Source organism: Mus caroli, chromosome 11, assembly GCF_900094665.2.
Source record: "Mus caroli chromosome 11, CAROLI_EIJ_v1.1, whole genome shotgun sequence".
NCBI lineage: Eukaryota > Metazoa > Chordata > Mammalia > Rodentia > Muridae > Mus > Mus caroli.
The window spans coordinates 45720389-45741751 of NC_034580.1; the positions used below are offsets into that span (position 1 = coordinate 45720389).

General features: G+C 49.1%; 2 protein-coding genes across 5 annotated transcripts in view; one reads left to right on the forward strand and one right to left on the reverse strand.

Annotated features, from left to right (window-relative positions):
• Positions 1–21363, reverse strand: part of Znf879 (zinc finger protein 879) — a 74407-nt gene that overhangs the window by 22499 nt on the left and 30545 nt on the right. The window contains exons 1-4 of one of the 4 annotated variants that reach the window (XM_029483367.1): positions 4490–4648; positions 3648–3712; positions 1495–1621; positions 993–1071 (exon numbers count right to left, since the gene is read on the reverse strand). The exons of 1 other annotated variant lie outside the window; for it this stretch is intronic. In XM_029483367.1, the coding sequence (XP_029339227.1) occupies positions 993–1071; positions 1495–1621; positions 3648–3680 (239 nt within the window). In that variant the 5' untranslated portion in view covers positions 3681–3712; positions 4490–4648. Of the gene's footprint in view, positions 1–992; positions 1089–1494; positions 1622–3647; positions 3713–4489; positions 4671–21363 lie in introns of those variants that run through there. 2 more of the 4 variants (XM_029483370.1, XM_029483368.1) reach the window with 2 other exon arrangements.
• Grm6 (glutamate metabotropic receptor 6) overlaps positions 13542–21363 on the forward strand; it is a 15916-nt gene continuing 8094 nt past the window's right edge. Inside the window, exons 1-7 of the mRNA XM_021177510.1 lie at positions 13542–13697; positions 13997–14493; positions 16102–16318; positions 16884–17019; positions 18536–18690; positions 19907–20047; positions 20150–20350. Of these exons, the coding sequence (XP_021033169.1) occupies positions 14008–14493; positions 16102–16318; positions 16884–17019; positions 18536–18690; positions 19907–20047; positions 20150–20350 (1336 nt within the window). The 5' untranslated portion in view covers positions 13542–13697; positions 13997–14007. The remainder of the gene's footprint in view (positions 13698–13996; positions 14494–16101; positions 16319–16883; positions 17020–18535; positions 18691–19906; positions 20048–20149; positions 20351–21363) is intronic.

Sequence of the window (21363 nt, forward strand, 5' to 3'; positions counted from 1 at the left end):
CTGTGGTGGCCAGAAGAGAAAAACAGGTTTTAGTGAGTAATAATTCAGGAATATTGGAAGGGAGAGTAGCCACAGAGAGGTTTAGAGGTCCCCAGCCAAGTCAGGCATGGTGGCGCATGCCTTTGATCCCAGCACTTGGGAGGCAGAGACAGGCGGATTTCTGAGTTCGAGGCCAGCCTGGTCTACAAAGTGAGTTCCAGGACAGCCAGGGCTACACAGAGAAACCCTGTCTCGAAAAACCAAAAAAAGAAGTCCCCAGCCATTGCACTGTTCAAGACATATTAAAAGTGTGTGTGTCTATCTGTCTGTCTGTCTTTCATTCTTGGATTTAAAACATCTGGGCGGGTATTGAGGAGCATGCACGCACCCACTGCCAGGGAGATTAGAGCAGATTAAGCAACTACGGCTTCAAAGCCCTTTGTTAGGGACTCTCACAGGCACCGTGACAAATTCATAAGAGAGTATTCAGGCAGACACAGATTTAGATTCACACAACAGACAAACTACAGAAGGGAGAGGTGGAAGACATGGGGAGAAAGAAGTAGAGAACTCAATCTGGGCTTGGTTTTGGTAAAACGACTGCAAGAGGAAGTCCTCTGATTTATTTTCCTTACTGTGACACCAACACATTTTGGGTACTGTGAGGTCATTTAGTAATGTGTTCACAAGCTGGAACAGGGGATGCACCACAGTCATGAAAGCTATGTGCAAACCACTGAAGTAAAAATGTGAAGGAACAGTAGAGGGATCAAGAATGATAAACATTCAACACATACCACATGGCAGCACATGCTTTCAAATGACAACATGGAGGCATTTGACAAAGTACAACCTGTGCTTGGACAATTCACCTCTCCCTCTGAAAATGCCCTTGCCAGCAACCCCATGTGCTGGCACATCAAAGGACGTCCCTAGCCAGAGTCCTCCGAGCATAATCCCCTTAATGTGCCCAGGCAGTGCCAGGTTCAAGTCCCACTCCTTCTGACACTTACCGAGGTACACACCTTGAAACATTCCACTTTCCACCATCTGGAAGTCTTCTGCTTGTTCTAACTGAGCGATGACCTTTGGCTTGGAAAACAGAATCCCTGCTCATGAACAAGAAGACATGAGTGGCCATACTGGCACGGAGATCCAGCCCAGGTAGACCCTGAGGCAGGGTACCATGCACAGGAGGAGAAACTTTGTTTAGAAAGCAGCCTAAAACTGAGCTCCGAGAGGATAGCCAGAAGTCTCAGGATCTGAGTCAGGGCTCTGGCTCAGGGCTCCTCTTGGTGGGAGATCTCAGGGGACCCATAGCAACAGGAAAAACACAAGAGAAGGAACCCTTTGTCAACTCAGACTTCTCAGAATAGCCTTGGGAAAGAGCAGCCATGACTGAACCCATCCACAGGCCCAACCTAGCCAAACCCTGTCCGTGTCCTCCCAGGAGGTGGGTAGGGGTCGCGTGCTTCCACGGCAGAGTCTTAACCCCTTACCCAGCAAGCCTCTTACCTAGCGAGGCCAGGTTGCTGTAGTTCTCCAGCATCACCTCTTGGTACAAGGTTCTCTGAGCAGGGTCCAGGTGCAACCACTCATCCTGGCTGAAGGACACGGCCACATCCCTGAACGTCACAGGCTCCTGGAACAGCAAACCCATTCCTGCTTAACCCAGACCATGCCCACAGGTAGCCTGACTGAGAAGCAATCCTGTGAGGGTGTTGAGTGTTTCAAACCAAGCAAGTATTTCTGGACATCACCTTCATTCTCCAGCATAAATTCACATATACAGTAGGTGATACTGTGCCCTCAGAAAGCTCATAGACAGTACCCTTGTCTTAGTTAGGGTTTCTATTGCTGTGATGAGTATGACCATGACCAAAAGGCAAGTTGGGGAGGAAAGGGTTTATTTGGCTTACACTTCCACAGCTCTGTTCATCATTGGTGGAAGTCAGGACAGGAACTAAAACAGTGGAGGATCCTGGAGGCGGGAGCTGATGCAGAGGCCATGGAGGGGTGCTGCCTACTGGCTTGCTTCCCACGGTTTGCTCAGCCTGCTTTCTTATAGAACCCATGACCTCCAGCCCAGGATGAATCGCCCATAATGGGCTGGTCTTCCCTTATTAATAACTAATTAAGAAAATGCCTTACAACTAGATCTCATACTGGCATTTTTCAATTGAGGTTCCCTCCTTTCAGATAACTCTAGTTTGTATGTCAAGTTGACATAAGACGAGCCAGCACAACCTTACAAGAGGACACTCGGAATCACGAAACAAAATCAGGAAGACAGAGCTTGGAACCTGAGACTACGAAATGTACTCGTCACCAGAAAAGAGAGGGTGTGCTGGTGTCCATGTTTCTAATTCTCTGCAAATCATGGGCTGGGCCTCCATGGACAACATTCGCAGCGTTTTTACAGTGGAAACGCTAGGAACCCGCTCTTTCTTTAGCATGCCAAAGACACATTTCTATGACCCCAAGCTGGTCACCAAGCTTGGCATCTTTCCTGCTCTGTCAAAGGGCACACGTAAATTAATTATTTGACTCTCATGGGAAATGAATGCAGAGACAGTCTGCACATCTGTTTCTTTGCAGTGCTGGGAGTAAGGCTCTGGGTTTCAGAGCCTTCAGCTAGGAAAGTTAGGAAAGTGCTAGATCTATGAGCAACATCACAGCACCCCCCCCCTCTCTCTCTCTGCCAGGCTTGCCTTGCTTCAAACTTAGGTCCTCAGACTTGCATGGCAAATATATACTACCAACTGAACCATCTTCCCAGTGAGCGTGTGAATCTTCTTAGTGGCTAAGTCATTTGTTAGTCTCAACTCAGAAAGGCTTCCCCCAAGGAACTGGTAACCCACGTCTTTCCTTGAGTGGAATCGCCACAGATGCTAATGTAATAGCCTTTAGATTAAGAAGACTAAAACTCCCTGGGATCTTTTCAAAAAGCTCAGCCAAGCAAGCAACAAAGGAGGACTGCTTGCAGCATGCAGAACTGTGCATGGGGACAAGTCTAAATAAGCAAGAATTGAATCAGTTTCTGTGCTCTGTTTCTGCATTTATGGTACATAACCTTTTCCTTCTGTTCCTTTGGATGCAGCCCAGAATCACTTCTAGAGATGAGGAGGAAGTTAGATCTGGGTGTGAAGGTAGGGGCTGGTATAGGGACAAAGCTCTATTGTTTAAGCTTAGCTTTATGGCAACATGGGGAATGAGGCTGATAAGCATTGATGAGACAAGTGATAATGAGACCAGTCCTACAATCAGTCATAAAACCTCAAGTAGGCTAACATATTGGGAGGGAGGGGTTAAGCTTTCCACTAGTCAAAAGGTATAAGTGGGCCGGGCGTGGTGGCGCACGCCTTTAGTCCCAGCACTCGGGAGGCAGAGGCAGGCGGATTTCTGAGTTCGAGGCCAGCCTGGTCTACAAAGTGAGTGCCAGGACAGCCAGAGCTATACAGAGAAACCCTGTCTCGAAAAACCAAAAAAAAAAGGTATAAGTGGAAAAAGATATTTTTTAAAAACTGTACTGACAGCCTTTGGCCTGATTCCATCTCCTCTGCCTGTATAAGGAAGCCCAGAGAAGCTCAAAAAAGGATAAAATAAATCCCGCCCCCTCCCTGCTGCAGCCCAAAGGCAGCTCAAAAAGAGAAGTTGCCTTTACTCACCTGAACCTGGGCTGGCAGCAACCTCGTGGTCATTTTCTCCCTCTGTAGCTGCTCCTGAGAAGACCCTTGAGGCAGAGAAAGAAGCCCTGAGGTCTACTCATCCTGGCTGCCCTCCAGCCCTCACTGGGCCACACCAGGCTAGAAAACACCTGCTGGGCAGCTGCACAACCCAACCTCCCCAAGCGACAGGGAACCCAAGCGACAGGGAACCTGGGCAGGAGTACCAAGTATAAGCACACTGTCAACGGGCCTATGACCTTTTCACTTGAGGTTATGAATAAAGATGAACTGAACTAAACAGTCGCAGCTATCAAATTCATTATTAACAAGGTAAAGGGCACCGTTGTGTGCAACTCCCGGAGGTAAGAAAAAAAAGCACAAATATTCCACATATCTGCACTTGGACATTGCAAGTGAAAGACACACCTGCAGAATGCATGCCCTTTGCAGACTCCACCAATTAGAAGTTAGTCCACTCTTCCTCATGGGCCTTTGCCTCTGGTCAAAAGTATTACCAAAGTCACTTAAATTAACAAGAACACGCACACACACAAGCCAGAACTAGCAGCACTAGCCAGAACTCAATTTACATTTTAGAGAAAAAGGGGGTGGAGGACAGCTCCTGTAGAGGGAATGATATTAACACGTTCTGGGCTCCGTGCCCAGCATCCTTTCTGCTCCTTTCCAACAGTAAAACCTTAGAGCAAAGGAACAGGGGGGAAAATGGACTGTGAAATTCAGTTAAGATACTGTCCAGCACCGAAGACTGACAGAAACAAAGTTTCACCTCCAGGATTGAAAGCCTGTAGGCGATCTGCTCAAGGCCGACCTGACTAGCTAACCTGAAGCCGGAGGCTTCTTTGACCGCTGTTCGGGCGGCAGAACCTGGAGTCAGGGCCCGAGGCCCTCACCAGCAGCGGAGGCCTCTGCGTGCTTCTGCCAGGCTTTCAGCCCTGGCCAGCAGGTTCCCGGCCGTGCCAGCTCTGTCAGAAAGCCCAGAAAGCTCAATGCCCAGAGCGGGTACGACTAGGCTCAACTGCGCGTGCGCTTGAGCCACCTGGTTTACACTGTGGACTACATTTCCCAGAAGGCACTGTGACACTCCCACCCACCCCGTATGGTGCAGAGTGAGACACAGGCGCCTAAAGACTGAGAATCAACTTTTCAATTGCCACCAGCTTTCGGGTTTTTGTGCAGACTTCATTCATAATTACAATGGTAATACTACTAAAGAGGAAAAAGTGAGTGTGCATTAAAATGTTGAAGAATAAGGCTCTGACTGCTTAGTTTCAGATAGCGAAAGGACTGTCCTCTTTCATTTTTTAATAGAAAATTATGCTTTTTCTAGGCTACAAAAGATACATAACATACACATTTTTTTCATTGCTGGCTCATACTTTGTATTAAGCAAAAACCTGCCATATTAGTCATTACTGTCATGGACAGCTCAGATTTTCAGGGAAAGCAAACAGGTAGAAATAATTTATTCATTACTTAAGTTGGAAATGTCTGTTTTTTACAAAAAAAAAAGTTTTTCCTGTCTTTGTCCACTGTAAAAGTTCTGAAGAATGACTATTCGGTCTCAACTAGATACAAATTATGTTCTCTAGGTAGCAATTAACACAAAGAACGCCTTAAGGAAGTCCCAGGGGGAGGGGTGGGGACGCTCACAAGATAGACCCTGGTGCCTGGAAGGAAGACAGCCAGCTAAAGGTCATATCACAGTGTCCCGGGAACCAACTTGAAGGGCTTCTGCTGAACAAAGATGGGAGAATTTCATCGTCAGAAGGCTCTGCAAAGGTCTGAAAGTCACCGAACGCTGTAAGATTCTATCCTGCTTCTATTCCAGATATACTTCTATTCCAAATATACCAGAAGGAATGGAACTACCCCCTCCAAAAATAAATAAACAAACAAACCACCAAACCACCGACAGACAAAGCATTCAATACACATGCTAAAACATACCACTTTAGTTTAAGGACTATAGTGACTCCACACTAGTTGTGGTACTTTCTGTAGGCTTTTAGTTAATAGTTTTCTCAAGCTAAAGAAGATCCCCAGATGGCTAAACTTTTAAATCATGAATGAAGTAGATATTACCAAATTGCTTTTTCAGCATCCATTTAGATAATCATGCTTTTTGCCTTTAATCTGTTAATGTAGTGAATTACAGAAATACATTTCCTAAATCATACATCCCCCAAATCGTTAATCCGCTAAAGTACATCGCTGGCTCAAACAAGACTGGTTGTGACAGGTTTGTCTCTGTCAGTTTGTGACTGTTGGGCTGGCTCTTCCTATCCCTCTACTTCTTGGTTTGGCCTGAACATTAATTTAATTTTATTTTTTTATTTTACCTACAATCAATTTCACAGTGTGTGTTGTCATTTTCTCCTATTGTGTGATATTTTGTGAACAGAGAAATTCCTTTGCAACATAACTGAGTATCATGGGTTAGTTTGTTCTTCCGGGAAAGGCTTCACATGGGTCTTTTCTGCTCTGAGTGAAGCAGCTCAATGCTGTGAGCTGACACAGCAGACTGCAATACAACCTGTTGTGTTTTATAAAAAGATAAGGAGGAATGAAATCTGTTTGGTGGATGTGTGGTCAGGTGTGGGGGAAGGGGGTGCCTCCACAGGCCCATGCTGAGGCATCCCTTCCCCGTGAGGGACCAGCCTCAGGACAGTATGTTATAGAATAGAGTTTATTCAGGGCATGGGGAGGGGAGTTGAGAGAAAGGCAGAGAGAGAGAGAGAGAGAGAGAGAGAGAGAGAGAGAGAGAGAGAGTATAGAGAGGAGTAGAGGCTGACCCATGAGCATGTGGACAGAGAGAGAGGGGAATGGGGAGGGAGAATAAGGAACAGGAGCAAGAGAGCAAGAACAAGAGAGACAGGAGAAGGCAAGCCACCCCTGTTATAGTGAGTCATGCATACCTGGCTATCGCCAGGTAACTGTGGGGCGGATCCCAGACTAAATGCCAACACAACCAGATGAAGGGGAGATGTGTTTGGTGTTCCTTCGTCTCCTTCACCACACTGTGTGTGCCTGTTCTCTGAAAAATGCTCTGGCCATTTCTTTTTAACTCCTCCGTGCTGAACTGGAACCCATGGTCTTGTGTGAGCTAAGCAGGCAGTCTACCGTAGCGCTAGATTTTTACTTTTAAACCGGGATCTTGCTTTGCATGAATGCCCTGCTTCCACATCTGCTTACAGCTTAGTGTGTTGTTTTGCTTTTACCCCCCTCACACTCCCAGTTTTTCCTGTGGAGTTTCACACACAAATTTTCAGCAGGGACACCCTTTCTGGTTTCTTGATATTACTGCTGTTGTCATTTTGACATTGGTCTTCATCTGGGTTCCAGCTACTGTTCTTTCTACCTCCCAGACACCAACATTGTTCTTCATTCAGGTTTCTGCCCATGCGTCATCCACCTTGCTGTGTATTCAACTGGATATCCCATATGCAAATGGTTGAATTTGGACCCAACATCATATTACACTCAAAAATTCCCTCAACATGGATCAACGATCTAAATGTTAGCGCTAGAATCACAAAACACTAAAAATAAAACACAGGAGTGTTTAGTGATATCTTAGTTATGGTTTCTATTGCTGTGATAAAACACTGTGATTAAAAGCAGCAGCGGTGGGGTGGGACAGCGTAGGGAGGAAAGGTTTGATCTTGGCTTAGAACTCTCTCTCTCTCTCTCTCTCTCTCTCTCTCTCTCTGGTCACATTCCATCAGTGAATGGAGTCAGAGCAGGAACTTGAGGCAAGAGCTGATGCAGAGGCCCAGAAGGAACCTGCTTACTGGCTTGTTCCTTGTGGCTTGCTCAACCTACTTTCTTGTTGACTCCAGGACCACCTGCCAAAGGCTGCACCTCCCCTAGGGGACTGGGTCCTCCCACTTCAATCATTAATCAAGAAAATGCCCCACAGGGGGCATTTTCAATTGAGATTCTCTCTTCTCAGAGGACTCTTGTTTGTTAACAAAAAACTAACCAGGACAGGTATAAATCTTCATGACTTTGGAATTGCCTATGGGATCTCAGATGTGCTATCCAAACACAAACAATAAAAGAAAAATGTAATTTGAATCTTAACAAATGTTTTGAATCTTAAAATGTTATGTATTATGAAGAAAGTAAACCGATAACCCACAGACAGGAACAAAAATCTTTGCAAGTCAAACATTTAATAAGTCCAGGCTTTACACCTTAACAAGAAGACTGAGTCTGTGACTACACACCGTGGCACATATTACTACTAGAGAGCATGGGATGCCCCTGGTAATGGGGACCACGTGGATGTCTGGGGACTGTGCATAATTTGTCCCACCCCTCACTGGATGCGGCACTCTAGAGAGCTGGCCCCATCTCTCACCTATAGCAGCACTCTCAAGAGTGGTCTGGGCAGCACAGTGGAGCTGCTCCTGGCTTCGAGGGTAGAGATGAGTCAGCTCCGAGGATGTGAGTGTGGGAGAGCTGACCCTGCCACTTGGCTGCCATGGGTAGCACAGGTGCAGATGTCATACACACACACACACACACACACACACACACACACACACACACACACTGCTCCGCACTACTCCTGCAGTCAGGAGCTAGCCCCACCCCCACCAGCTACAGCACTCAGAACAGTCCCTGGACCTTGGCTGGAGAGCACAGCAAAACTAACCCTGGTGTTGAGGGTGCAGGTGACCCAGCCCCAAGAGTGAAAGCTCTCGGAAAAGCTGGCTCCATCATTCATCTGCTGTGAGGTGCCATGGGTATGCAGGTGATGCTCTCCCCACCTCTTCACTCCCTGCCACCTTAGGCAGTAGAGACAGCTGGCCCCCAGGGACATCAGAGTGGAAGAGCTGGCTCTGTTCCTCACTGGCTGTAGAACTCAGAATGGGCCCTGCGTCTTGTCTGGGCAGCACAATAGGGCTGGCCTTGTTCGAGGGAGAGAGGATGGGGCAGCCCAGAGGGTAGAGTGTAGGAGAGGTGGCCCTGACACTTGTCTGGTATGAGGTGGTATGGATGTAGGGGCAATGCCCTCACTGGGCCCCTCACTGCCTGAGGCAGTCAGGAGAACTGGCCTCAGGGTCATGAGAGCAGGTGAGCTGGCCCTGCTCCTCACTGGCTGCACTTCAGAGAGCAGGCCCTGAATCTCCTCTGGGCAGCACAGTCGCCTGGCACTGGTAGAGGGGGCACGGGTGAACTCCACCCTCCCATCCCCCGCCAGGTTAAGAGCATGGGAGAGCTGGCCTTGCCACTTGTCTGGTGTGAGGTGGGTGCGGGGATTATGTCCTCCTCCCCCATCTGCAGTGGCTGGGAGAGTTGACCCTGGATCATGAGAGGGAGCCAGAGCTAATGGCCCCTCATTGGCTATAGCACTTGGATGAGTGGGCCTGCATCTCACCTGGCCAATAGAGTGGAGCTGGCCCTGATGGTGGAAGTATGAGTGTGAGAGTGTGAGAAATGGCCCAGTCTCTCACAGGCTGCAGCACCTGGGAGAGTGCACCCTGAACCTTGAATGGACAGCTCAGTGGAGCTGGCTCTGGAGGAATGAGTACAGATGACCCATCCTGAGGACATGAGAGCAGGAGTGCTGACCTTGCCTCATGCCAATGGAGGGAGGCATTGACTGGCCTAGCTGCAAGAGTGCTGGAGAGTTCACTCTAGTGGTGTGGGTAAGGGAAAGCTGGTAAGCTGACCAGCTCAGCTACTACCCAGTGCAAGATCCTGGGCTCTGAGCCAGCCCACCCCAAAATCGATATTATCTGTGAACAGTTGACATGCATGAAAGGGGCATCCCTGCTATTCCAAAACTGCAGGCTCTCCATGGCACAGAGCAACAACAGGATAACCCAGAGGGGTCTCAATGAAGATCCAATATTGATGGTATCACAGAAGCCAAAGACTTCAACCTAGACCGTTGACTCATTATAATGAACATCTTCAAGTGAAGCTGTGTGGACAGAGGGAAATACTGTAGGACACACTGTGACACACTACAGCTTGCCTGGTGAGATATTTTCTCTGCTTTGTTTTGTTGGTGGTGGTGGTGTTGGTGTTGGTGGTGTTGGTGGTGGTTGTGGTGTGTGTGTGTGTCTGTGTGTGTGTGTCTGTGTGTGTGTGTCTGTATGTATGTATGTGTGTGTGTCTGTGTGTGTGTATGTGTGTATGTGTGTCTGTGTATGTGTATGTGTGTCTGTGTGTGTGTCTGTGTGTGTATGTGTGTGTATGTGTGTGTATGTGTGTGTATGTGTGTGTGTATGTGTGTCTGTGTGTGTGTGTATGTGTGTGTGTATGTGTGTGTATGTGTGTGTATGTGTGTGTATGTGTGTGTGTATGTGTGTCTGTGTGTGTGTGTATGTGTGTGTGTATGTGTGTGTGTGTATGTGTGTATGTGTGATTGTATGTGTGTGTATGTGCGTATGTGTGTGTATGTGTGTGTGTATGTGTGTGTATGTGTGTGTGTGTATTATTTTGGGGGGAGGTAGTAAGGGTGAAGAGTAGATATGAGGAGATGGAGAGATGGGCAGAACTGGGGTGCATGATGTGAAACTCACAAAGAATCAATAAAGTTTTTAAAAACTCAGAAACTAAGCCGGGCGGTAGTGGCACACGCCTTTAATCCCAGCACTTGGGAGGCAGAGGCAGGTGAATTTCTGAGTTCGAGGCCAGCCTGGTTTACAGAGTGAGTTCCAAGACAGCCAGGGCTATACAGAGAAACCCTGTCTCAAAAAACAAACAAACAAACAAACAAAAACAAAAAACTCTCAGAAACTAGTTTTAAAGCTTATCAAAGCAGACTCTACTCGCTGTTTTACTGAATTTCATCAAGCTAAGTAACTTTACAGGAGAGAGTACCTCCACCTCAGCCTCCAGTTTCTATACTACTGCAATGTAAAATTTCCAAGAGTAAGCTACGAATCTTGGACCTGTAAATTATATTTCAACTAATATATATTCAAAACAGTGAATTATAGGGAAAAAAAAAGAAAACTCCATTTATATGGTGCTTCATTCACCGTTAGTGAGCTACTTCCCTGGTTGCCACCAGGCCACCCTGTGGTGGCAGCACTGAGTACTCCTAGCTGCCAAGTCAGTCTTTGCACAATGCATTCACATGGCGATCGAACCAAAGAGCATGTTTAATGGTGCACAGCCATATTGAAGGAAGCTTGCATAGCTGGGTGTCAACAAGTGCTGATGGCAGATTGTTTTAATACTCCATCCTGCTACATTGAAAGGTCTCCAGTTGCCTTGGGCTTGGCAGAGGAGCCTAGCGGAAAGACAGGCTGCCAAAGCAGCAGTGGGATGAGGGATGAGGGATGAGGTGATGGTTAGTCCTCCCTGTCAACTTACTAGTTTGGAATCACCCGGGAGACACATCGCTGCGTGTAACTGTGAGGGGCTCTCTAGGGAGGTTAAACTGAGGGGGAAACACCCACCCTGAATGTGCGTGGCACTATAACTGAATGCAAACGGGAAAGAAAGAAACAAGCTGGCTGGGGAGCACCAGAATTCATCTCTCTGAACTGCTCTGGGTGTGGCAAGAGAAATCGGAGGATAGTGGTTATGTTTCTGCTGCTTGCTCTCTCCACCACTCATGTCCAGATCTCTGCTGCCACCCTAATCCACCCTGACTAATGCACTGAAGAGCCCATTAATCCCTGGAGGCTGGGGCTCAGCAACTGTCTCCAAAATGCCTTTGCTGTCCAGCATCAGAGAGCTCAATTCTGTCCTCTGTTGACAATGATGGGAAAATATCTTTGGGTTGAACATCTTCCCGGTGTGAATCAGTTCCAGAGAGCTAGGAAACTTTCAGAAATGATGTGGGGAGACAACTGAGGGCTCCTGACCCACATGGGAGCTGCAGGGTAAACTAACCCCATCTTCCCTGCTCCAAGCCAGTGGGTGGGCTGGTGTTTCACACCACTCTGAAATGCAAATCTAGTTGCTGACAAAGGCCAGCTGCAGAGCCTTAGGGCCTTAGGGCAGCCAGCCAGGCATTTCCTGAGGTCTGTCTATTTGTCTGTCTGCAGATGGAGAGATTCTCTGCAAGGCTTTGGTGTGTTTGCTGCTGCTGAAGGTCTGCTCAGCATTGTTTCCAGCCTTACCAAGGCTCTTGCATCTGTTCTTCAGATTCACTGTGCTGGTACACTCTGGCTGGCTCAGTTCCTATCATCTGCCACAGTTTTCCTCAGAGAAAGTTGGGGTGGCCTTTATACAACTGCATTAAAAAGAACTACTAGGCTATAAGATGGCTCAGCTGGTAAAAGTGCCTGCTGCCAAGACTCACAACCTGGGTTCAGTCCTCAGGACCAACATGGTGAAAGGTGATAGGTTATTTCTCTGCCGCTGGTGAAATGTTAAAGGCAGGTTTATTGGGAAGCTGCTCTTAGGTGAGTTCACAGACCCGGAGGATTGAGTGCAGGGCAGTTGCCATGGGGGGAAGGGGGGGTGAGGGAGAATAGAAAGCGAGATTGGGGGCACAGATGTCCCGACCTGCAGGACCCAGTTATTCATGGGGTCTGAGGGGGACCTTGCCTGAAAGAGAAAGGGGTGGGAAAGAAGAGCGAGACCAAGTAGATCCTATCAAGGTCTGGGAAGGGGTGATTCTGCGTAACTGCCCAGGAAGGTGCTATCTACTCTTAGCTCAGGGGACATTCTGTGTTTTTTCACAGAAAATTTGCAGATACTATTATCTGATCTCGATGTTGTGTCAGCTGTCATTTCAAAAGGACGGAAGTCTCTCCAGGAGGGAGCGGAACTTTGGCTTATGACTCAGTGTCAGTCCCCAACATCTCTCAAAAGGTCCGAAGTTTCTCAGGAAGGAAGGGGAGCTTTGGCTTATGGCTCAATGTCGGTCTCCAACACAGAGAGAGAAGAGAAGGAGCAGAAGGAAGAGAGAAAGAGACCAAAATGTCTGGATTACATAGGGAAGAACCTCTGGGAAAAAGGCAGCCCAGCCCCTGGGCTGGAAAGTTCAGGGTGGGAGGCAGGGTATGTCAGGTAAGGGACTGGGGGAGGATGCTGGGAGATCCCTGAAGTAGTCAGGTCTGCTTTGATATGCAAACTATGCACCTTGTCCCGGTCTCAAACCAAAAGGGAGAGAACTAACTCTGGCATGAGAGTGCATGTGCCACATATCACACACACACACACACACACACACACACACACACACACACACACACACACACACACACACACACACACACACACACACACACACACACACACACACAAGCATGCATGCTCGCACACGATAGATAATACATATACCAATATCTGAAAAGAGAAAAGGTTCTAGTGGTCAGGACAGAGAATGGAAATGGCAGAAAGACAGGAAAGTTTGAGAACGTAGGGGGTGGGGTAGGGAGACACTATGAGTGGAATAAGCCACGTTTGGTGAACGTCTAGGTAGGTACAGAAATGCAGAACCAGAGCAGCATCAGACCAGAGCAGCGTCAGACCGGCTGCAGGGCTTTTGTTAGGAGAGGGTGTTTTAGAGACACCTGTGCGCTCTCCCTGAAGCCTGGTGCAGTCAGAGAGGAAGCTTGCTTCCCAGACAGAGATTACACAGTTTCATAACCTGTCAGACCACCTTGCAGGAGAGACTGAATCCCAGCAACCAGAACCACTTGGCTATGCATGTCCTTTTCTGTTTAAACCTAAGTCTCTGAAGACCGACCAGGGGAGTCCCTGGAATTCTTTGTTCCTCTTCTCAGTGTGGCGGGACGTATTGAGTAAATCTCTTATCTCCAACTTTCACTCTTATCTCTCTCTTTAATCAGCATATTGAGGATGAGTGGCCAAGCTTATTGGTGTTGCTGGGTCAGACAATTTAAAGGCAGTCTAGGGGAGAAGCAGACCCAGGGAGTCAGAGAGAGAGAGAGAGAGAGAAGAGAGCCAGCCTTCCTCCACTCTCAAGCTCTGGAGGGGGTCTCTGCCCTCACCCTCATCCCTCCCCAGAATCCTTAAATCCTCTAGACTGTAGCTCTGATTTTACAGCTGTCACAGACTCGTCCTACTAGCCAGAGGTTGGCTCAGGTAAGCACCACTGGGGAGGTAGCCTAGGGTGCGCTGGGGTGGGTCCAGAGGAAGAGCTGCCCAGAACTGTGGGGGAAGTATCCGGACGGACCATCAACAGGGGGACTTTTCAGGGAGAATGAGAGCAATCCTCTGGAGGCCTGGGAGAGACTGCTGAGTTGCCGGTGCGCGAGTCACCAAGTCACCAACTTTTCCTGCGCTCTCGGTGTCTGGCCAGAATCCCGAAGTGGCAGCCGAGCACGGGGTGGCAGCTTCGTCCGCCGGCGCTCAAGGCGTCCCGGTAACTTCCTTTCCCGCAGCCCAGGAGCAGATGGGGCGGCTCCGGGTGCTGCTGCTGTGGCTAGCCTGGTGGCTGTCGCAGGCGGGCATAGCTCACGGTGCGGGCTCTGTGCGCCTGGCAGGCGGCCTGACGCTGGGCGGCCTCTTCCCGGTGCACGCCCGGGGCACCGCAGGGCGTGCGTGCGGGACGCTGAAGAAGGAGCAGGGAGTGCACCGGCTGGAGGCGATGCTCTACGCGCTGGACCGCATCAACGCTGACCCGGAGCTCCTGCCCGGTGTGCGGCTGGGCGCGCGGCTGCTCGACACCTGCTCGCGGGACACCTACGCTCTGGAGCAGGCGCTGAGCTTCGTGCAGGCGCTCATCCGAGGCCGCGGAGACGGCGAAGAGGCCAGCGTGCGCTGCCCTGGGGGCGTCCCCCCGCTGCGCGCCGCGCCTCCTGAGCGCGTAGTGGCGGTGGTGGGCGCCTCAGCTAGCTCCGTGTCCATCATGGTCGCCAATGTCTTGCGCCTGTTTGCGGTGAGGGCGGGCGTCTGCCACCCGTCGTCCCTCCCAGGTGGTCGATACCTTTACTAACTTCTGGAAAAATCTGTTTCAGTCTCTCCCAATCATTCAGATTAAAAAGCTGTTGTCCACAGAGGCAGATCAATTTTCCCAGCTTGGTTGGTCTGACATCTTTGTGTGAAGGGTGCCACTTTTACCAGAAGCCTGTGTCCTGACATGGTTGGCTAAGGGCAGATTGAACCTAGTCCCCACTCGTCCACCCATTCAGGTTCTGCTGACACCTTGTGCAATCTTGCAAGGTGCTTCTGCCCGTGAGCACCCATAGGTGACAAAGGTACTTAGATTTCAGGGGAACTAGGCCCTTCTTTAGAAGTCCTTAGAAGTGGCCCTGAGCTATCCCTGAAAGCAGAGAGTATTGAAGGGGGGAGTGCCACTCCTTTTTTTTTTAATCGACATTTAAATTCCATTTCAAAATGCTTGCCTTAACTTGTTCTGGTGCGCAGGGGGTGGGGGATTAGGGGGTGGGTTGGGCTCTTAAAGACGTCCAGAGCTCCCTTCTCTTTTCTATACTGCTTATCAGCAAGGCTTCTTCATCTCCAGGGGACATTGTGTTCTTTGCAGTCTGGACACCTCAGGATCCAGGGATTGGAATACCTCTGGAGATGGCATGTCTATAGCAGCAGAAGGCCTTTCTCTGCCCTCTTTCCTCTGGTTTTTGCTTTCTTGTTTACCTCCATCTGTCTCCCTGACCCTCTCTAGTTAAACCTCACCCCTCCTCCATCTCCCCCCACCTTTCCTCCCACTTTTCTACTCTCCCACTTCCCTTCCCTATACTACTGATACACTCACCCCATCTTAGAACAGCCCCCCTCCCCCCCAACCCCACCAACTCCCTCCCCTCCCCCGCTTCCCAAGACTTCCAGTCCACACCCTGGGCTACCTGCTGGTCCCTCTTTATCTCTGGAAGGGCCACCTCAGCTATCTGATCTAATGCAGATCTGCTTCCTGCCCAAGAAGTTCAGCCTCCTCTTCCTGTTTTCTCAACTGTATCCACCCCCACCCCCACCCCCACCCCCACCGCAGGTCCCACTTTCTTGTAGCTTGTGGCTCAGTCCTATAATCCCTGCTGTTAATTTAATGGTCATAGATCAAACCTAGTTTCTATCAAGCCTCTCCACTGGACTGTCTAGCCCGATTCTCCAGCTCTAATCTACTTTGATCCTAGGAGGGGGTTGCCACTGACAAAGACTGCCTCTCCTTCAGGGCAACAGAAACCCTTTTCCCCTAGACCAGGGCAGACTTTCCCTAAACTCCAGGATCCTCTTCATCTTGTAGACTTTGCAACTATGAGTGGCCCTGCTCTGAGCCCTTCCAACCATCAGGTCACCAGATGCATTCACAGATAGCCCACTAGCCCCATACTTTTAGCATGTGTGTGTGGCCCTTCCATCTGGCCTCTAACTCCCCCCCCCAAACCTGTCCCTCATCTGTGTCACAAGTCCCTATTGTTCCCCAAAGCTATTTCCAACTTGTCTGTGATTTACCCATGTCCTGAGTCCCCAATGCCATCCTGGTTTTTGGACCCTCCAGCCACAGCCTAGCTGTCTGTCCTTTCTGCTTCAGATACCCCAGATCAGCTATGCCTCCACAGCCCCAGAGCTCAGTGACTCCACACGCTATGACTTCTTCTCCCGAGTGGTGCCTCCTGACTCCTACCAAGCACAGGCCATGGTGGACATTGTGCGGGCACTGGGATGGAATTACGTGTCTACACTGGCCTCTGAGGGCAACTATGGCGAGAGCGGGGTTGAGGCCTTTGTGCAGATCTCCCGTGAGGCTGGTGAGTTGGGAGTGGGCATGGGGGTTCCAGGCAACAGTCAACTAACAAAGGAGTTAGCCAGGATCCATGGGATGGAATATAGAGGAATGGAGGGGTTCTCTGTGGCCAGGCAGGATAGTGCTCCAGGAGGGCGAGGTTCCTTTAAGGCTGTCTTGCATCCCAAAAGCTGCTACCTGACCCTTTAATACCCTCATGTTTTGATGACCCCAACCATTAAATTATTTTTTGTTGCGACTTTAGAACTGTAATTCTGCTACTGTTATGAATTATAATGTAAAAATGTTTTCCAATGGTTTTAGGTGACCCCTGTGAAAGGGTTGCTCAATCCCCAAAGAGGTCGAGATACACATGTAGAGCATTGTTACTTTAAGGGATTCAGGTCATGCTTATAGTCTGCTTGTTAGGATGCAGGCAAGCTCTCTATCCTCCAAACTCCACAATTAAGCCCTACACAGGGTATAAGTCACACACTTGTAGCATGTAGTCACAGAAGCAGCAGGCAGGTGGTTATGTGAGAGGGAGGGTAGGTGAGATAAGGGTTGACTTTGGTATCCTCGCCATCCAGGAGGTGTCTGTATTGCCCAATCAATAAAGATTCCCAGGGAGCCAAAGCCAGGAGAATTCCACAAAGTGATCCGGAGGCTCATGGAGACACCCAACGCCCGGGGCATCATCATCTTTGCCAATGAAGATGACATCAGGTGGGTCAGGTGGCACTCTCAGTCACCATGTGTGCTCTTTGATGTTTTTCCTGAGAGACCTATTCTCCCTCACACCCGGCCATGAGCAACTCCTCACATCTCCCTAAGCTCTTCCTGTCGCCCTCTGGAGTCTTTTGTTCTGGGAATGAGACAGGCCTGACTGGCTGAAGGTTCTCCGGGCCTGGCCTGGGAAACACAGGAAAACATGACTATTTTTATTGTTCATTGTGGGAGAGAGAACTGGTAGGCAAACCCCAGAGCAGAAAATGTACAGTGGGGGACTCTGCCCCAGTAAACCCTGAAACCTACATTATCCTAAGCCAGCCAAGGCTCTTTTCCAGCCTGGGAAGTTGAGCGTGACATTGGTGGATGAATTTGTAGACAGAATGGCTTCTGAGTGCCCCAGACATTCCCCAAAGGAGCTCTCTGCATTAATCCATTGGTCTTTATTATAATAAAATATCCAAGTCAGGGGCATTTTTTTAAGGAAAAGACTTATTTTTAACATCAACTCTTGGAGGTGAAAGTTCAGGCAGCGTGACACCAGCTCTGCTGAGGACCTAGCTTGCATCACATTTTGACAAATGTTATCATGGAAAGAGGGAGTAGAAGGAGAGAGAGAGTGCATGGAGAGAAGGAACATCAGAACGAAGAGGGACAGAGTTCACTCTTTGATAGCTATTCACCTTCACAGAATTACCTCACCCTTCCAGAGGTCAAGAGCAACGTCCCCAGTGACCCAATAACCTTGCACTAAGCCACACCTCTTTTTTATTTTTCATGAGGCAGGGCCTCACTCTGTATCCCTGAACTTGCTATGTGGACCAAGCTGTCCTCTTGAGTGCTGGGATTAAAGGCATTCAGTATCAGGGCTGGTTTATAAGCTCCACTTCTCAGAGGTCACGTCACCTCCCAGCGTTTACACTGAAGTGCACGCTTCCACCAGATAGAAACAAACACTCAAAGCAAATGCAAGCTATAGCATCACCCAAGGGCCAGTGTAGAGTGGGTTAGGTGGACAGAGGGCTGGGAAGATGGCTCAGCCAGTACAGTGCCTGCTACACAAGTGTGAAGACCTGAGCTCAACCCCAGGATCCTGCTGCCTGTAATCCCAGACTGGGGAGGCAGAGATAGAAGGACCTTTGGGGCTCCTTGTCCAACCATTCTACCCAAATCAGAAGCTCCAGGGCATTGAAGAAATCTTGTCTGAAATAAATGAATACATAAATAATAAGTAAGGGGTAGAGGTCTCCTGAAGTTGACCTCTGGTCACCACACACGCATACATATATATATATATAACAATACAACACATGCGCACGCACGAACGCACACACACACACACACACACACACACACACACACTCACTCATATATACAGTGGGCAGAGCCCTGATAAACAAGGATGTGATGGATGATGTGGAGAAGGATGGAGGGATACAGGATGGGAGGCGGCTAGGACCAAACTGGAGGATGATCTCAGGTTGTAACTCATTTCTAACTCTGTTCTTACCAGGAGGGTCTTGGAGGCAACACGCCAGGCAAACCTGACTGGCCACTTCCTGTGGGTTGGCTCAGACAGCTGGGGATCCAAGATCTCTCCCATCTTGAACCTAGAGGAAGAGGCTGTGGGGGCCATCACCATCTTGCCCAAAAGGGCTTCGATCGACGGTGAGTCCCCCACCCCACTCATCCTCCCAGGTGCTTCCTGTTTGGGATGCTCATTTCCACATTTGTCTCACAGGTACCGCTCTCTTCCAGGAGCCCCACATGCTGAGTAACTCTGAGACTCTGTAGTCTCATCCCAGCAAGCAGTTGTTTGAATGAGGTTTATGAGAGAACAGACACTCAGCTCAGAGTCCAGAGCAAAGAGCCCCTAGTGTTTTGCTGTTGCTTTAAAATGCCATGCACATAATTTTGGTTGTACCAAAGGTAATTTAAGTGGGGAGGTTGGCAGCAGAGATACCAAGGACGTAGACTAGACTGTCCTTCTGATCCAAGTGATGAAGTGAGCCAGGCCTACCTTGTCTGTCTCCTTGCCAACTCCATTCCCAGCTGGGAACTCTGAGAGGAATCCACTGGTGAGGGTTCACTTTGCAAGGGGCTTTCCTATTTCTCTGAATAGGGAACTGACTCTGCAGCCTTGATAGCATGCTTCAGGGACCCAGTCTCTATGCACTTTGCCCTCCCACAGGCTTCCATCTTTTGTGGACTGTCCACTTCCACACCCTTTCTTTTAGCTAGAGTGCTAAAGAATTGTCAAGTGGACAAGCTGGTCCGAGAAGAGTATTAGCAATCAAGGAGTTTCATCTGAAGAGATCTGGAAGTGGGTGGTGCCATTGTGGATCAGTGAGCCAATGGTGTTCTCAGAGCCTTGGATTCTAGTTAGGTTTTTTTTTTTGTCTAAAGCTCTGTATTTTTTGTGCCTCTGGTTTCACGTTCACAAGGTGGATAGTGAAGCCCTGCCCATTACATAGCCATAGCATCCCCTAACCGTGACATAAAGTGAAAAATTCTTTAAGGATGCCGGAGCTGCCATGTTCCTTCCCCCCCTTTTTCCCATTTGTGTGTGTGTGTGTGTGTGTGTACGGTGTTGACATGACACAAGTGTATGTGTGTGCCTGTGGAGGCCTGAGGTTGATTTCAGGAATCATCTTCAATTCTTTTTCTACCTTATTCACTGAGGCAGGGTGTGTGGGTCCAACCCTAGAGATCACCGATATGGCTAGTCTTGCTAGCCAGCTTGCTCTGTGGGATTCCCCTGTCTCCGCCTTCAGAATCCAGATCTTGATCACAGGGCCACTCCTGGACACACAGTGGGCCAGTGACCAAAGGACATGAGAGAAGCACACCTGGCTCAGATGGCCACCACCCTCCTACCTCTTAGGATTTGACCAATACTTTATGACTCGTTCCCTGGAGAACAACCGCAGAAACATCTGGTTTGCCGAGTTCTGGGAAGAGAATTTTAACTGCAAACTAACCAGCTCGGGTGGCCAGTCAGATGATTCCACCCGGAAATGCACAGGTGAGCACTAACCAGGATGGGGAAGGTGACAAGGGAGAGGGTGGGGAGTTCAGGCTTGGTGTCTAGGGGCCAGGCATACTTCCTCTGGGCCTCCTAGGACAGGCGAGGAACGCATCGGCCAGGACTCCACCTATGAACAGGAGGGGAAGGTGCAGTTCGTGATAGATGCTGTGTATGCCATCGCTCACGCTCTGCACAGCATGCACCAAGCACTCTGCCCAGGTCACACAGGTCTGTGCCCAGCCATGGAGCCTACTGATGGCCGGACCCTGCTGCACTACATCCGAGCAGTCCGCTTCAATGGTGAGTGGGTGCCTGGCCCCACAGGGTGGGAAAAAGCCAGTTTCCATGGGTTGACTCGCAGCCCATCAGTGGGAAAAGGGACAGGATGGAAGAGAACACACCAAGACTGGACTCTGGATATCTGAGTCAAGTGTAGGCCTCTGCTTTTTAACCCACCCAGGGGCTTCATCTTTCAGAGCCACTTTGCAAAATTCAATGTTGAAGAACTGCTCTTTGATCCATCTACCTGGACCCCACAAGTCACATAGAACTTCCTGTCCACTGCAGGTAGCTGTTAAAAGACCCAGCCAGGCTCTGTGATGTGCCTGGGGCCCAGGCCAGACCCCAGGAAGCACCCTGCTGTGGATGCACAACCCACTCTGAGTTACAGGCTTCCACATGTAGCCCCAGTCAGGCTCTGAGCTGCCGGAGTAAAAGGCATGGATCTGACATGTTCTCTGCACCAATAGAAGCTGTGAAAGGTCCAGGCTCTGAGGAATGTATCTGAGCAGACCAAAGAAATTCCCTGTGTGTATGTGTTGTGGGAAATATTAAAAAGACCAGCAAGTTCCCGCACTACGCCAGGCACTGACAGGCCACATGGCTCCAGCTGGGTGATCTCGACTCAGAGGTCTCTCTGGGCCGGAGCTCCCGAGTTCCCTTGGTGGGTTGTTGCCATGCCAGCCCCATGCAATGACCATCCACCCCGTGGTCAGCTGCCACAACACCCAGCAACTTGGCAGAAACAAAACTCTTGAAGCTTACAATTAACCAGTCAGATTTATATATCAATAAATTCTCAATTCACAAAATGCCCATATAATAATTTCAGAGCCGATTGAAAATGATAAAAGGTACCCACCTAAATCAGATAAGTTATCCCAATTATTCTATTTTTTTTCTTTTCTTCTTTTTCTTCTTTTTTTTTTTTTTTTTGGTTTTTTTTTTTTTTTTTTTTTTTATTTTTTTTTTTTTTTTTTTCGAAACAGGGTTTCTCAGTATAGCCCTGGCTGTCCTGGAACTCACTTTGTAGA